Source organism: Loxodonta africana, chromosome 9, assembly GCF_030014295.1.
Source record: "Loxodonta africana isolate mLoxAfr1 chromosome 9, mLoxAfr1.hap2, whole genome shotgun sequence".
Lineage (NCBI taxonomy): Eukaryota > Metazoa > Chordata > Mammalia > Proboscidea > Elephantidae > Loxodonta > Loxodonta africana.
The window spans coordinates 111,413,496-111,425,937 of record NC_087350.1 but is presented as its reverse complement, the minus strand read 5'-3'; the positions used below and the strand labels follow the sequence as shown (position 1 = coordinate 111,425,937).

Sequence of the window (12,442 nt, the reverse complement as noted above, 5' to 3'; positions counted from 1 at the left end):
CCCCACATGCGCAGACTAGAACTGCTGCACAGGGGTTACCAGGCTGTGGTCTTTTGGAAGCAGATCGCCAGGGCTTTCTCCCGTGGTGCCTCTGGGTGGGTTCAAACCGACAACTTTTCAGTTAGTAGTCGAGCGCTTAACTGTTTGCACCACCCAGGGCCTCCTATATATACATATACACACATTCTTAAGTTAAACCTTTTTTTTGTTTTTGTTAATATTTGTTATCTCCATGATGTCATTTTACTCACTTTCTAAAATGCCTTTTAAAGGAAAGGAATAAAAAGAGATTTCAGCTGAAATAAGGCAGGTATTACATATCTTTACCTTAAATCCTGGTGATTAACTGTTACCAATTTGCCAGTAATAGTTGTGGTCATTACAAATAATCCTGTTTTAATATCTTAAAAAGTAAAAACACTCATGGTTCATCAAAATCTGGATATCTGAGTGATGTATATGAACGTTACCTGTCAAGTTGGAACAAAATGGTTAAGATTGGCTGTTCAGGGCCCATGGTTGCATAGACGGTACATGGAAGGAGCCTTGGGAGTCATTTAGTTCACACTTTCTCTCACAGAGAGAAGAGAGTGAGTCTCTGAGCAAGGACTGGAACTCGTGAACCCTGGTGCCTGCTCCAGAGCTCTTTCCACAAAGCAAGGCAGTAACCTGAGCAGGGCTTTCCACAAATCTAAAAAGAGTGGCTCAGTCTGCTTCTCACTCTCAAGATGGAAGTCTTTCAACAAGGGGACCCTCCTGGCTCCTGGAGCCACTGGAAAATGTTCACAAATCTTAGATCCTGGGCCATTCTGCTCAGTTTCAGACTGTGACTTGAACTCAACAACTACAACATTCTCAGAGACAGGCAGAATTATCCACAATTACCCAGAATTTCACTAAGAATTATCCAGAGGTTAAGAAACTCAGGTAAACTGATAACATGTTTGAAAACTACCTTTTCTGGTCAAATTGCAAGGCATTAATTAGAAGCCTGATATAAAGTTAGCCACAGTGAGCACTCTCTGCTTGGTAGGAACTCTCTAGCAAAACAAACACGTACATGAGGTGTATACATTTAAGATGAAAGTGAATGGCAGTAAGCTGTTCCTATCCAAAACGAAAGTGAATTTAAAAGGGAAGAATAACAAGGTGGCACAGTTGTTTGACCAGGCTCATTTATCTCCTAGAGAAGAGTTATAATGATGCCCATTCAGCCACACAAGTGCCTTATGCATGGATGCTCTGTAAATGATGCAATGAGTTAGTTAATTTTCCCAAAGCACTACCTGAGTTTTCTAAATAAACATTCTGGCCTTGCCTGCCAAAGTATAAAAGAGCTCATTCTTCCCTAACTTGAAATGTTCCAAGAACTTGCTCTCTCAGAAAACGTGGTTTTCCTAAGGAACCCAGAAGAAGCCCCGGGATCTTGTCCAAATTGACCAGGTTTTGAGAGAGGCTAGTGAGGGTCTTGAGATACCTGTGGAAACATTCCACTGGGTGAGAACCTTGTAAATGAATACCACTCTTGAAAAGGGATCATTTTCTACCACTTGTAGAGATTCTTACTTCAGCTTGCAACTTTTGCTAAAACAATTCCAGGAATGGTGACTTCCCCACCTGATTAGTAGCCAACTCCATTGTGAGTGGCTCTAATGGACGAAAAAGTCTTTCTTATGTTGGGCCAAAATTAACAACCAAATTAAGGCTTTTGCTTCTCTGATATAGGAAGAAGCCAACTGAGAGCCAATAATCTCAGATTCCTGAGTGTGGTGCTAAATTATTAAGCATGTAAACATTCATTTCTTTGTCCATTCAGCAAATGTTTATGAAAACGTGTTGTTGTTGGGTGCCATTAAGTCAGTTCCAACTCACAGCCACCCTACGTACAATGGAACAAAAAAGCGCCCAGTCCTGCACCTTCCTCACAATCGTTGGTTATGTTTGAGCCCATTGTTGCAGCCACTGTGTCAAACCAGCTCGTGGAGAGTCTTTCTCTTTTTTGCTGACCCTCTACTTCACCAAGCATGATGAACTTCTTCAGGGACTGGTTCCTCCTGATAACACATCCAACATATGTGAGACGAAGTCTTGCCATCCTCCCTTCTAAGGTACATTTTGGCTGTACTTCTTCCAAGACAGATTTGTTCATTCTTCTGGCAGTCAATGGTATATTCAGTAGTCTTTGCCAGCACCATATGTCAAATGATCAATTCTTCTTTGGTCTTCCTTATTCATTATCCAGCTTTCACATGCCTATAAGCAATTGAAAATACCATGGCTTGGGTCAGGTGCACCTTAGTCTCCAAGGTGACATCTTTGTTTTTCAAAACTTTAAAGCTGTCTTTTTTCAGCAGATTCACCTAGTGCAATACATTGGTTCATTTCTTGACCGCTGCTTTCATGGGCATTGATTGGGGATCCAAGTAAAATGAAATCCTTGATGACTTCAGTCTTTTCTCCATTTATCATCATGTTGCTTACTGGTCCAGTTGTGAGGGTTTTTGTTTTGTTTATGTTGAGGCGTAATCCATACTGAAGGCTGTGGCCTTTGACCTTCATCAGTAAGTGCTTCAAGTCCTCTTAGCTTTCAGCAAGCCAAGTTACGTCACCTTCATATCAGGTTGTTAATGAGGCTTCCTCCAGTCCTGATGCCACGTTCTTCTTCATATTGTCCAGCTTCTTGGATTATCTGCTCAGCATACAGACTGAATCTAATTAAATACAAAAAGCTTTTGTTCTGGGCGGGAGAGACACAAGTATAAGGTCCCTGGGTGGCACAGATGGTTTGCGCTTGGCTACTAGCCGAAAGCTTGGTCTTTTGAACTGACCCAGTGGCACTGTGGAAGAAAGGCCTGGTGATTTGCTTCCATAAAGTTTACAGCCAAGAAAACCCTATGGAGCTCAGTTCTACTCTGTAACACATGGGGTTCCCATGAGTCAGAATTAACTCAATAGGAACGGGTTTGGTTTTTTGTTTTTTTGTTTTGTTTTCTTTTGGGGGGGTGGTACGTATTAAGTGCTATGATAGAGATGAGTAGCAGGCACAATTGAGGCAGAAGGGATAAACAGCCTGGGGCAGTTAGGAAAAGTTTACACACTTGTGTAAACTCGTTAACAACCTGATATGAAGTATGTGTGATGTGATATGATTTTTTAAAGTTCATGAAGAAATTGAGGTAGAGGAAAAATAAGATAAGAAAAAATAAGATGAGACCAGAGGTGGATTAGAATGTTCAAAGCAGCTGTGAGGTCCTCTTCGTGGAAAGCACATGTATTTCTGTGTGGCTGAGGGAGGAGGGGCCAGAACAGGCAAGGTCTTACAGGCCACCCTAAGGAGAACTTGATCTTGTAAATAAGAAGCTATGTGGAGGCTTGCATGTTGCTATGACACTGAACAGGCTTCAGTGGAGCTTCCAGACTAAGATGGACTAGGAAGAAAGGCCTGGCCATCTACTTCCAAAAATCAGCCAACGGAAACCCTGTGAATTACAGTGGTCCATTTGGTAACCAATCATGGGGATGGCAAAGAAGTGGGCATCATTTCGTTCTGTTGTGCATGAGGTTGCCATGAGTCGAGAGCAGCTCACAACAACAACTGAAGTCTTTTAAGCAGGGGTGACATGGTCACATTTAATTATTCAGGAGAGCATTCTACATGCTGGCTAAAGCGGTATTCAAGTCAGTAAACACTAATGCATGTCTGCTTACTGCCAGACACTGTTCTAGGGGTTGGAGGCATTAAAAAAAAAAAAAATCATAGCAGTGAACAAAACAAAGTTCCCCACCTGCCTCGTGCTTCTATTCTTATGGAAAATGAAAGGCAATGAATATTACAACCAAGTAAGCGGTATAGTATGTTAGACAGTAATGAGCGCTTTGGGAAATAAAAGAGAAACAGGTAAGGAGCACTGGGAATGCCAGGACTAGTGGTGCTGTTGCAATTTTCCACGAGGCAACCTCACTAGAGACCACAGAGAAGGCGTGTCTAGGTGTGGGGTTATGCACACTGGCAGCACGCTTTGCCCTCGGGGAGATGGATCTGGGGAAGAGGCCACGCAGGCCTGGAATGAAGTTTAGGGCCATTTGGGCAGATAATTCCAAGGGTGTGATTTGGGGGAGGAAAGGAAAACAGGGGCTTCAGACGACACTTCTGCAAACACCTCCCGGTGGGGAAGGGCATAGCAGGAGGCTGGAACCCTCCAAAGCAGGGACTCCAAGACAGAGACCCTCTTGCCTGAGCACTTGGAGGACTTCGGATTTTACAGTTAAGTCCTGGGTTCAGAACGTCTGGTATATGGATAACTCATATTGAAGAACTGAGGGACATAAAGCCAATTCTGTTAAAAATTTGAGTTAAACACGATGGTTCGTAATAATGAACGCACTTTTGTTATGTACTGCATTATTATTTTTAAGATGTTTTAGTATATTTGGAAGTGTTTCTTAAGTGTTTTATATGCATTGAAAGGTAAAATATATACTGTAACTACGACAAGCATTTGACTAACTGATGCTAAGTAAGAACCGAATGTACCTATTCCAACTTACCAACAGATTTACTTAAAACAGACTTAGGAACAGATCTCATTCATAACCCAGGGGCTGCCTGTACTCTGAGTGTGCCATTGGAAGGTTTGGGGCAGACATGATTTGAGGTATATTTTTAAAGAATCACTCTGGCTGGTCTGTTGAGAATCAACTGTAGGAAAGCAAGGTTAGAGTCACAGGGAACAGGTGTAGGGCTGTTGCAGAAATAAATACAAGAGATGATAGCAGCTCACACTGATATGGAAGCAGTGGAGGTGTTGAGAGATCAGATTCTGATACATTCAAAGGAAGAGCCCACAGGACTTGTGAAGGAATCAGTTGTAGGATGAGAGAAGAAGGGAGTCAAGGGCGACTCCAAGGTTTATGTCCTCCACCAAGAGAACTGAAGGATGGAGCAGAAAGAAGCAAGATTAGAAGTTAAAAACACCAGTAAGTAGGCTCTATAGGACCCCTAGTGGTGCAGTGGTTATGCACTCAGCTGCTAACCGAAAGGTTTCCAGCTCGAACACACCAGCTGCTCCACAAGAGAAAGATGTGGCAGTCTGCTTCTCTAAAGATTTACAACCTTAGACACAGGATGGTCAGGAACTGATTACTCAATAAGCAAGGTAGGCACTGTAGTGCACAATGTCACCTGTTTTTCAACACATCAAAGATTTGATGAAACCAATGTGAAATTGTGCACCACAGATTAGTAAGTAAACACAATTACATTGCTAACGCTAAGCCTGTGCATACCCTGTTTAGTGGTTAATCTGACTCTGCCTACAGGGCAGGGCTACTCTGTCCTATAGGGTCACTGAGTCAGAAATGACTCAATAGCAGTGGGGTTTTGAAGGAGGCTCTTCTATATTATCAGAAGAAATGACGAGAAGCTGGATTAAGGTAATGGCAGTAGGGTGGTGGAAAGAAGAGGGATCATCCAGAAAGTATCTAAGAGGAGAATTAACAAGACTTGGGAATGGACTGCACTTTCAGGATGAGAAATGAGTAGGTTTTAAAGGATCCCTGGTGCTGCAATGGTTAAGTGCTCAGCTGTGAATTGAGAGGTTGGCAATTCAAATCCACCTAGCAGCTCCACAAGAGAAAGACCTGGCAATCTGCTCTCACAAAGATTCCGTTGCCATCTAGTCAATTCCAAATCATACTGTCCCTATAGGACAGAGTAGAACTGCCCTGTAGGGTTTCCAGACAGCAGCTGATAGATTCAAACTGCCAACCTTTCAGTTAGCAGCCAAGCTCTTAACCACTGAGCTCATAAAGATTATGGCTTAGAAAACCCTATGGGCCAGTTCTACTGTGTCACATGGGGTTGCTATGAGTAAAAACCAACTCAACAGCACCTAACAACAACAAGATGACCCCCAAGATACTGAGTTGAGTAGCAGTACATGGTGGTGCCAGACAGACAAGTCACTGCAGACTAGAAAGAAAGAATTGGGGCCATAATGTAGTCATCTAGTGCTTTTTAAAATTCTGACATTAGTACATCAAAGAGGAGTAGAAGACTCAAGTGGGAAGGATTCTGGATAATATCTTATTGAAGTGGTAATAAAAAAATTAAAAAAATAATAAAGCAGGCACTTATTTCATTATAAACACTGTCACACATATACACTTCTTTTGGGTCTATGACTCAGTGAATTTGGTGTTATCATTGGTCTTATCTCTCACGTGTCTGTCAGTTTGTCGTACTATGGGGGCTTGTGTGTTGCTGTGATGCTGTAAGCTATGCCACCGGTATTCAGATACCAGCAGGGTCACCCAGGGGAACAGGTTTCAGCTGAGCTCCCAGACAAACACACTAGGAAGAAGGACCCAGCAGTCTACTTCTGAAAAGCATTAGGCAGTGAAAACCTTATGAATACCAGCAGAACATTGTCTGAAACAGTGCTGGAAGATGAGCACCCCAGGTTGGAAGGCACTTAAAAGATGACTGGGGAAGAGCTGCCTCCTCTAAGTAGAGTTGGCCTTAATGACTTGGATGGAGCAAAGTTTTGGGGACCTTCACTTGCTGATGTGGAGTGACTCAAAATGAGAAGAAGCAGCTGTGAACATCCATTAATAATAGGAATATGGAATGTATGAAGTATGAATCTAGGAAAATTAGAAATCATCAAAAATGAAATGGAACGTATAAACATCCATATCCTAGGCATTAGTGAGCTGAAATGGACTGGTACTGGCCATTTTGAATCAGACAATCATATAGTCTACTATGCTGGGAATGATAACTTGAAGAGGAATGATGTCGCATTCATCATCAAAAAGAACGTTTCAAGATCTATCCTGAAGAACAACGCTGTCAGTGATAGGATAATAGCCATATGCCTACAAGGAAGACCAGTTAATGTAACTATTATTCAAATTCACGCACCAGCCACTAGGGCCAAAGATGAAGAAATAGAAGATTTTTATCAGCTGCTGCAGTCTGAAATTGATAGAACACACAATCAAGATGCATTGATAATTACTGGCGATTGGAATGTGAAAGTCGGAAACAAAGAAGAAGGATCAGTAGTTTGAAAATATGGCCTCGGTGATAGTAACAATGCCAGAGATCAAATGATAGAATTTTGCAAGACCAACGACTTCTTCATTGCAAATACCTTCTTTCACCAACATAAACAGTGACTATACACATGGGCCTTGCCAGATGGAACACACAGAAATCAAATTGACTACATCTGTGGAAAGAGACAATGGAAAAGCTCAATATCATCTGTCAGAACAAGGCCAGGGGCTGACTGTGGAATAGACCATCAATTGCTCCTAAGCAAGTTCAAGCTGAAACTGAAGAAAATCAGAGGAAGTCCATGAGACCCAAAATATGACCTTGAATATATCCCACCTGAATTTAGAGACCTTCTAAAGAACAGATTTGACACATTGAACACTAGTGACTGAAGATCACACAAGTTGTGGAATGACATCAAGGACATCACACATGAAGAAAGCAAGACGTCATTGAAAAGACAGGAAAGAAAGAAAAGACCAAGATGGATGTCACAAAAGACTCTGAGACTTGCTCTCGAACGTCGAGCAGCTAAAGCAAAAGAAAGAATTGATGAAGTAAAAGAACTGAAGATTTCAAAGGGCGGCTCAAGAAGACAAAGCAAAGTATTATAATGACATGTGCAAAGAGCTGGAGATGGAAAACCAAAAGGGAAGAACATGCTCGGCGTTTCTCAAGCTGAAAGAACTGAAGAAAAAACTCAAGCCTCGAGTTGCAATAGTGAAGGATTCCATGGGGAAAATATTAAACGACGCAGGAAGCATCAAAAGAAGATGGAAGGAATACACAGAGCCATCATACCAAAAAGAATTAGTCGATGTTCAACCATTTCAAGAGGTGGCATATGATCAAGAACGGATGGTACTGAAGGAAGAAGTCCAAGCTGCTCTGAAGGTATTGGTGAAAAACAAGGCTCCAGGAGTTGATGGAATATCAGTTGAGATGTTTCAACAAACGGATGCAGCACTGGAGGTGCTCACTCATCTATCTATGCCAAGAAATATGGAAGACAGCTTCCTGGCCAACCGACTGGAAGAGATCGATATTTATGCCTATTCCCAAGAAAGGTGATCCAACCAAATGTGGAAAATATAGAACAATAGCATTAATATCACATGTAAGCAAAATTTTGCTGAAGATCATTCAAAAACGGCTGCAGCAGTATATCGACAGGGAACTGCCAGAAATTCAGGGTGGTTTCAGAAGAGGACGTGGAACCAGGGATATCATTGCTGATATCAGATGGATCCTGGCTAAAAGCAGAGAATACCAGAAGGTTGTTTACCTGTGTTTTATTGACTACGCAAAGGCATTCGACTGTGTGGGTCATAACAAATTGTGGATATCGTTGTGAAGAATGGGAATTCCAGCACTTAATAGTGCTCAAGAGGAGCCTTTACATAGATCAAGAGGCAGTTGTTCAGGCAGAACAAGGGGATACTGATTGTTTTAAAGTCAGAAGAGGTGTGCGTCAGGGTTGTATCCTTTCACCATAGCTATTCAATCTGTATGCTGAGCAAATAATCTGAGAAGCTGGACTTATGAAGAAGAACAGGGCATCAGGATTGGAGGAAGACTCATTATCAACCCGTGTTATGCAGATGACACAACCTTGCTTGCTGAAAGTGAAAAGGACTTGAAGCACTAACTAATGAAGATCAAAGACCACAGCCTTCAGTATGGATTGCACCTCAACATAAAAAAAAAAAAAAAATTGGGGGTAAATCTGCTGGAAAGGACCTCTTTAAAGTTTTGAAGAACAAAGATGTCACCTTGAAGACTAAGGTGCACCTGACCCAAGCCATGGTATTTTCAATCACATCATATGCATGTGAAAGCTGGACAATGAATAAGGAAGACCAAAGAAGAATTGACGCCTTTGAATTGTGGTGTTGTCAAAGAATGTTGAATATACCACGGACTGCCAAAAGAATGAACAAATCTGTCTTAGAAGAAGCACAGCCAGAATGCTCCTTAGAGGCAAGGATGGCGAGACTTCGTCTTACATACTTTGGGCATGTTGTCAGGAGGGATCAGTTCCTGGAGAAGGACATCATGCTTGGCAAAGTACGGGGTTAACAGAAAAGAAGAAAACCCTCAACAAGGTGGATTGACACAGTGGCTGCAACAATGAGTTCAAGCATAACAATGATTGTAAGGATGGATCAGGACCAGGCAATGTTTTGTTCTGTTGTGCATAGGGTCACTATGAGTCAGAATCAAGTTGACGGCACCTAACAACAACAACAGCAACATTGGCCTTATAGGAAAACGAGACACAAAGAGCTTGCATAAACCATCCAAGGTCTTGTTGTTGTTATTAATTGCCTTTAAGTCAGCCCACTCTTGGTGATCTCATGTATAACAGAATGAAATGTTGCCTGGTCCTGTACCATCTTCACAATTGTTGTTATGTTTGAACCCATTATTGCAACTATTGTGTCAATCCATCTCATTGGGGTTTCCCTCATTTTCATAACCCTCTATTTTACCAAACATGGTGTCCTTTTCTACCAATTGGTCTTTCCTGATGACATGTCCAAAGTAAGCAAGATGAAGTCTCATTATCCACACTTGTAAGGAGCATTCTAGCCGTACTTCCTCCAAGACTGATTTGTTCATTCTTCTGGTAGTCCATGGTATATCCAAGTCCAAGGTCTTAAAGACTAATAATTTTAGACCTGGGATTTAAACTCAGAGATATATCTGATTTATATAAGGGTCGCTATGAGTCGGAATCAACTCGATCGCACTGGGTTTTTTGGGGTATATCTGATTTTAGAGTCTGCATTCTTAACTGTTGCGTGGGGCATAACTTCCTTAGGAGGATTATTCAGTAAAGAGGCTGCTGGAAAGCACCTTTACAACAGTGTCTTCCCTCAGATTGCTCAAGGAGGCAGTGTACAAGGAAAGTCCCCTTGGATGGGCAGGAAAGAAGAGGAAGTAAGGCAAATGGAGGATGAGCCAGGAATTCTTTCTGTTGCCAGAACTACATGTTACATGCCATACTTCCATGCTCTGGAAATAGAATGCCACCTGTGATCATTAAGGTTGTGTGTCAGCTTGCCTGGACCATGATTCTCAGTGGATTGGCTGTTATGATATATGTGGCAATTATGTAATGATCTAACTTGGCAGTTATGTAATCAACTCCATGATAAGATCTTCTATAAGCAGCAGATCAGTCAAAAGGGAGTTTCCTGGGAGGTGCAGCCTACCTCCAGTATATAAATGGGTTTTCCTCAAGGCTCTCACTCTGGATCCTGCAACTGGCTTTTCACCATCTGATCTCTGGTTCCCGGGATGTGAGCTAACAGCTTACCTACCAATCTTGAGATTCATCAGCCTCAGTAACCTGTGAGCCTGCAACCTGCCATCTGACCTGCTGATCTTGAGTTTGTCAGCCCCCACAACTATGTGAGTCAGGAGAAGCTTCCAGCCTGATGCCTGACCCACGACTTGGGAATTACCAGCCTTTACAACCACGTGAGACATTTCCTTGAGATAAATCTCTCTCTCTCTCTCTCTCTCTCTCTATACACATACATGCACTTCACTGGCTTTGCTTCTCTAGCAAACTCAGCCTAAGACATTTGGTACCATGAGTGGTTCTACAAAAACAAATTTGTAAGGATGAGTTTTCTAAATGGATTCTCAAGTCTGCTTAGTCTTAAAGATATTGCTGACTCTTGTTCCAGTACTAAAGTGGTCACAGCTAATCCATGGTGTGAGGTGGCAATAGAAATACACAAAATATGACCACCAATAGATCAAAAATTGGTAAGAGGCTAGGCTCTGGGTAATTGCATGTTTAATAGTTTTCTACAATTTTTTCAGAATGAGAAGTATAATGAAGCTGGTTAGTTGGTCCTACTTTCTCTAGACAAAGTGGTGAAAGAAAGAGATGGGCTCAGGGCTTCAGAGTCACAGTTCAAGCACCACATAAATGACCTCAAATTTTCCACTTGTGCCCTGAAAGAAAGCTTTATTTCTTGAAGTAACGGACTGATACTGCCAAAATTCTAACCTAGACTCTTATTGTAAGAGTGGCTGAATTACAATGCCAATTGAATTCCCAATCTAGAATGGTGTCTGAAGTTAATGTGAGGGCATTGATTGGGAAAAAATGGGATCCTGAAACTTGGGATGGGGACATATGGGCAGATAATCAGGAAACTGGGGACACTGAGCCCCTAAATTCCATTGAATCACTCCTGGCAACAGAACCAGCTCTCGCATTCCCATCTGAAGAGATTACTCTATTTTTGTCTGCTAACTCACCTTCCTCAGTAAAAACATTAGCTCATCCACCACCATCTGATTAGATTAACCCAGCTGTGTTTGAAGAGCCTTTGTCTTCATCATCGCCTGGGGAGGCATCTGAGTCATTGCCTGGGGCATGCCCTGGGACAAATGCCTTACAAAACATCACTGAATGTACTCAGAACACATCCCCACCACCAATTTTTGCTATGACTAAATTCAAGTCCCAGCAAGCCCCAAAAGGTTGAGTACAAAGTGTGACCCAGGAGGAGGTACACTACATTCCAAAAGAACTGCTTGATTTTTCTATATATAGAAACAGAAACCTGAGGAATATGTGTGGGGATGGCTATTAAGGGTGTGGGATAATGGTGCAAGGAACGTAAAGTTGGATCAGCAGAGTTTATTGACATGCACCCACTAAGCACAGATTGTTCACTCAGTGTTTCAGCTAAAGAGGTTAGAAAAGGATCTAATAGCTTATTTGGTTGAGTTGCTGAATCAGGGATTATGTGGTGGCCTACACTAAATCATACTCAAGTATCAGCCCTGCCTTGGTACACTGGAAAAGAAAGTATCCAAAGGCTTAGGGAAAATGGCATGTTAGAGTGGATTTATCAGGTTAGACCCACACATGGAGCGCCCAGAGGACACACCTTTTATCCCAATAGTAAGGAACATATTTGCGAAGGGAGCTACAGCATCTTTGAAGACTGCTGTGATTGTTATTTTATGTAAGTCAGATTTGACAGTGGGAGCCTTCCTAACTGGATTAGGACACCTAACTACAATGGGGCTGGTTGGGTCTCATGGTTGTAGTGGCCAAGTGGCAGCACTCAATTGACAAAGACAAGGTGGGCTTGGTTACCATGATGAACAGCAGAGTCAAAGCAGTAATCAGAAATAGTCTGATTCATATGGACTTATGGCGTTGGCTACTTAGTCATGGTGTCCCTAGGAGTAAAATACATGGGAAATCTACTAAGTATTTATTTGATCTGTACAAGCAGAAAAATTCTAGATCAGTGAATGGTACTCCAACTCGTATCACCAGATTCCTAGAATTGAGTGCGTTTACAGGCCAACGACCCCTTGAATGAAGGGGAGGCTGTGTCC

General features: G+C 42.1%; 1 protein-coding gene across 17 annotated transcripts in view; it reads left to right on the top strand.

The window, feature by feature from the left end:
* PDCD1LG2 (programmed cell death 1 ligand 2) overlaps window positions 1-12,442 on the top strand; it is a 97,702-nt gene that overhangs the window by 24,435 nt on the left and 60,825 nt on the right. For 9 of the 17 annotated variants that reach the window (XM_064290543.1, XM_064290545.1, XM_064290541.1 and 6 more), the window contains exon 1: window positions 10,299-10,549. The exons of 1 other annotated variant lie outside the window; for it this stretch is intronic. In XM_064290543.1, coding sequence (XP_064146613.1) covers window positions 10,507-10,549 — 43 coding nt within the window. In that variant the 5' untranslated portion in view covers window positions 10,299-10,506. Of the gene's footprint in view, window positions 1-10,293; window positions 10,550-12,442 lie in introns of those variants that run through there. 7 more of the 17 variants (XR_010322869.1, XR_010322870.1, XM_064290539.1 and 4 more) reach the window with 3 other exon arrangements.